The following is a 3,680-nucleotide window of genomic DNA, read 5'->3' on the forward strand; positions in this document are numbered from 1 at the left end:
CTGCACTTTTAAAGGAAACATGACAAGACTATATGCCTGGTGCTGACAGTCAGCCATCTGGGACACGTGTTGTGGAATGTGTATTGCAAAGGATGATGGGATAGTATCATAATCCTCCTTGCATACATACATACATACATACATACATACATACATACATACATACATACATACATACATACATACATACATACATACATATATATATAAAAGCTTCTGCACTAATTGCTATACAGGGGTATTGAGTCTGGGAACTCTGAAGTTTGAGGTTTCTTTTCTTTTGCCATGCTTTTTTTGAAAATCATGTGTTTTGTTCTGTGACAATGTAAATTTTTCTACTCTGGATATGAATAACAAAGACTACTTCAGGATTGGTCTCGGTAACACAAATGGCGGTTTGTAAACATTGGTGTGAGACTGTTGTTGCCCTTGACAACAGCCGTTTTTGTTTGGCCTCACGTTTCTGGATGCCTGCCAAGAAACACAAAAAGACATTTACATCCATTAGGTTTTCTGTGTCAGATCTATTCAGCAAAGGTCAAGTTCCTGCCTCTACCAAAGCCTGTGTAACAAAAATATTTTTCACAGAAGCACGACTTCCATTCACCTCCTGGTTTTCTGTTCAAGTTGCAACTAGCTCACGGTGTTACAGGGTTAATTTTTTTGTAACAAGGTTCAACTGTCTCCAAGTAAACAAGGGTTAAAATGACATAACACTGGTTCACAGAGCACTTTCGAATACAACTCTCTTTTGAACTGTAGACATGTTCTTTTAGTTGGGAAATTAAGATTGGAACATACAAGAACATTGTCAGGTTGATCTTTCAGAAAAATTGTTACAAATTTATACTTTCAACTACCAGAAATTTTGTGTTTAAGAAAACAAACAAAAGTCTCACATAGACATCTTGAATGTCATAAACTTTTATCATGTGACCAACCAGAATATACAATATCATAATAAGAGCAAGAAAATATCAGTTTCAACCCCACCCCCCAGCACTATAGTGATGAAACCATTAGAAGTTGATCCGGCGGCACCCTGTCTACCGAGACGTGTTTATTGGGTTAGGGATTGGGGAGCTGAACTCTGGGCTTGACCCCGGAGTAAAACATCAATAAATATCTGGTTACCTCATTACTCAGGCACAGGAGAGTCAACAGCAGAGTCATATAGGGACCTGGGACGTGCCTAATGTATTTAACAAACGTCCGTCGCTACGTTGTTGTTTCCCTGGGACGGGAATGTTTATTGGTTACAGCACTAAAAAACCTTTTTGGTTGCAGGGAAAATTTAGGTTGTGGTAATGGAGACTGGATGTAGTAGATTAGAGCAATTACTCAGTAAACAAACCTCTACCAAGGCAACATGATTTTATTCTTTTATGTTTGTTTAACTTGTTTACAAGATGCAAAATAACCACCTGTGAATTTATACATATGTACAGCAAGTGTCGAAGATTGCAAAAAAATATGACCAAGATCCAGCTTTTCAGGCTAATAATATCAAATCTCAATGAATCATGTTTACTAGTAGTAATGTGCAAACAGAAAAAAAGTGTTTCAATCCCTGTGCTTATGATGTGTGGTTTGAAAAGCTGCAGTTTGGGCAGCAACCACTAGAGGTCCCAAATTTATTCCTTCTTCATGGCCCAGCAATACTAAAATAGTCTTTGAATGTTGATGTATTATCTAGTTACTTGTCTCCATAAAAGCCCCATCTTTCCTCCTTAAAGGAAGCCGAAGATCAAATTTGTGAGAAATCTCCTGAGACATTTTTATTACCTTGGCGGAGACTTTTTATTGGAAGAATGAGGCTGACCTTGGCAGTGAACTAGAAAATCGATACGGCAGGAAGGAGGCATTTACTTTGATGAAGTCAGATCAATGGCTATCTGGTTAGGTCTGTATTGAGAGATCCATCAATTTTCAGCCATCATGGTTCATTTAACAAGGCTTGGGGCCATCTTGGGAAAGGAGATTGATTTTGCCAAAAAGCAGTTACTCAAGCAACTGCCCCTCTTGAGTTGTAGACAACTGGACAGATGAGAAAAAGGGAGGTTACCTCTATTGTCAGTGCTACCATGGAAAAGTCATTTTCTACCTCCATGGTGCTACAGACCAGAATGTACTCTAGAATATTCCTGCCAGGGTCTGGGATGTTCTGGCTTGCTACACTTGTACATCTAGCCTGGGTGCCAAACCCATAGCACACTGGACACAAAGTATCGTAGTGAGCATTGTGTCCAGTGTGCTATGGGTCTGGCAACCAGGCTATTGTACATATGATCATGATTTGTTTCCTTCCTTCCCTCTCCAGAGTCCTTGACAACCTGACAGATGAGAAGAAGGGAGACGGGGACGACAACTCCACAGACGAGAACAGGAACCTGTCGGAGGACTCTGCGGGCTCCTCAGACTCCAACGCCAACCTGCTGAAGGAGCTGGACCAGACACGGGAGCGGGAGAAGCTGGTTCTCCTGGAGCTGTACCCTCGGCTGGAGAAACAGTACGAACACTTCCGGCTGGTGGAGAGGGTCGCCGCCCTGTTCTGTCAGTTTGTGGGGATCCGGGGGACAACCAGGATGGGACCGACGGGGTTCAGGACATTCACAAGGTGGGGGGAGAATCGGGATATGCTGTTCATTAACATGTAGCATTTACAGATTATATTCAAATTACTGGGTAACCCAATTCTACTTATTTATAGAAAATTGGTATTCTTCTTTTGTTCATATACATTTGCCACCATATGCAGTAAGCTTTTTAGCATATTCACTGTTTTGTCCTTTTTTACAAATTGAATATTTTCTACATTTTAACATGTACATGTATTTTTTTGATAGAGGTGGAATTCGATTAGATGATATCCAGTGCTGCGTGATTCTTGTATTAAGTGTAAAGTATGAAAGTTATTTAATAAATTACTACATCCAGAAATGAACATAAATGACCATAATGCTAGAGATGTGAAGTCTACATGTTTTATTTTCCCTCCAGGACTTGCAAGCTGCACAGCAATGGTCTGACGACGGCCGCCATCGACATCCTGTACATCGACATGGCGCGGCGCTGGGCGCACGCAATCCCCGACCGCACCGCCGGCCTGTGCTTTCAGGGATTCATCGACGCCTTCTTCTACATCGCCCGCCGGAAGTTCTACAACCGCTGCGAGCAGTTTGCAGAGATGGTGGCCGCTCTGATCGACCACTGTGAGGGGAACCTGGAGGAGAGAGGAACACTGTTCAGGGCCGGTGTGTTCGCCTCACCGCTGTAAAACATGCCGGGACCTGTGGTGTTATAAGGAGGGACTTAGAGGTTATAAATGGAGCTGAAAATCGGATTCAGCAGTTTTCTTTTAGACAACCAAGATAGTTTACCTTGCTGACGTTTCAGTGTCTATCAGACACCTTCCTCAGAGCTTCTGACCAAAAGCTTTGAGACACCGAAATGTCAGCAAGGTGAACTATCTTGGTTGTCTAAAAGAAAACTCCTGTATCCTATACTTCACCAACCTGATGAAACAATTTTTGGGAGCTGAAAATCAATGAACCCTGAAGGGTAACATATAGCCATATCAACCTTACAAGTGACTTGACGTTCTTTTAGTTAGATTGTGATGTCATTTCCATTCCTGAAAAGCTGCAGTAGTTTTCTTCATTATTGACTATGAATATATG

General features: G+C 41.7%; 1 protein-coding gene across 1 annotated transcript in view; it reads left to right on the forward strand.

Annotated features, from left to right (window-relative positions):
- The window catches only part of LOC109484454 (tubulin polyglutamylase TTLL11-like), a 16,883-nt gene extending 13,438 nt beyond the window's left edge, over nucleotides 1-3,445 (forward strand). The window contains exons 7-8 of the mRNA XM_019787718.1: nucleotides 2,321-2,617; nucleotides 3,001-3,445. Coding sequence (XP_019643277.1) covers nucleotides 2,321-2,617; nucleotides 3,001-3,277 — 574 coding nt within the window. The 3' untranslated portion in view covers nucleotides 3,278-3,445. The remainder of the gene's footprint in view (nucleotides 1-2,320; nucleotides 2,618-3,000) is intronic.
- The last annotated feature ends 235 nt before the right edge of the window (nucleotides 3,446-3,680 follow it).

Source organism: Branchiostoma belcheri, unplaced genomic scaffold (assembly GCF_001625305.1).
Source record: "Branchiostoma belcheri isolate BF01 breed outbred unplaced genomic scaffold, Haploidv18h27 scaffold7, whole genome shotgun sequence".
In the NCBI taxonomy this organism is placed as follows: Eukaryota; Metazoa; Chordata; class Leptocardii; order Amphioxiformes; family Branchiostomatidae; genus Branchiostoma; species Branchiostoma belcheri.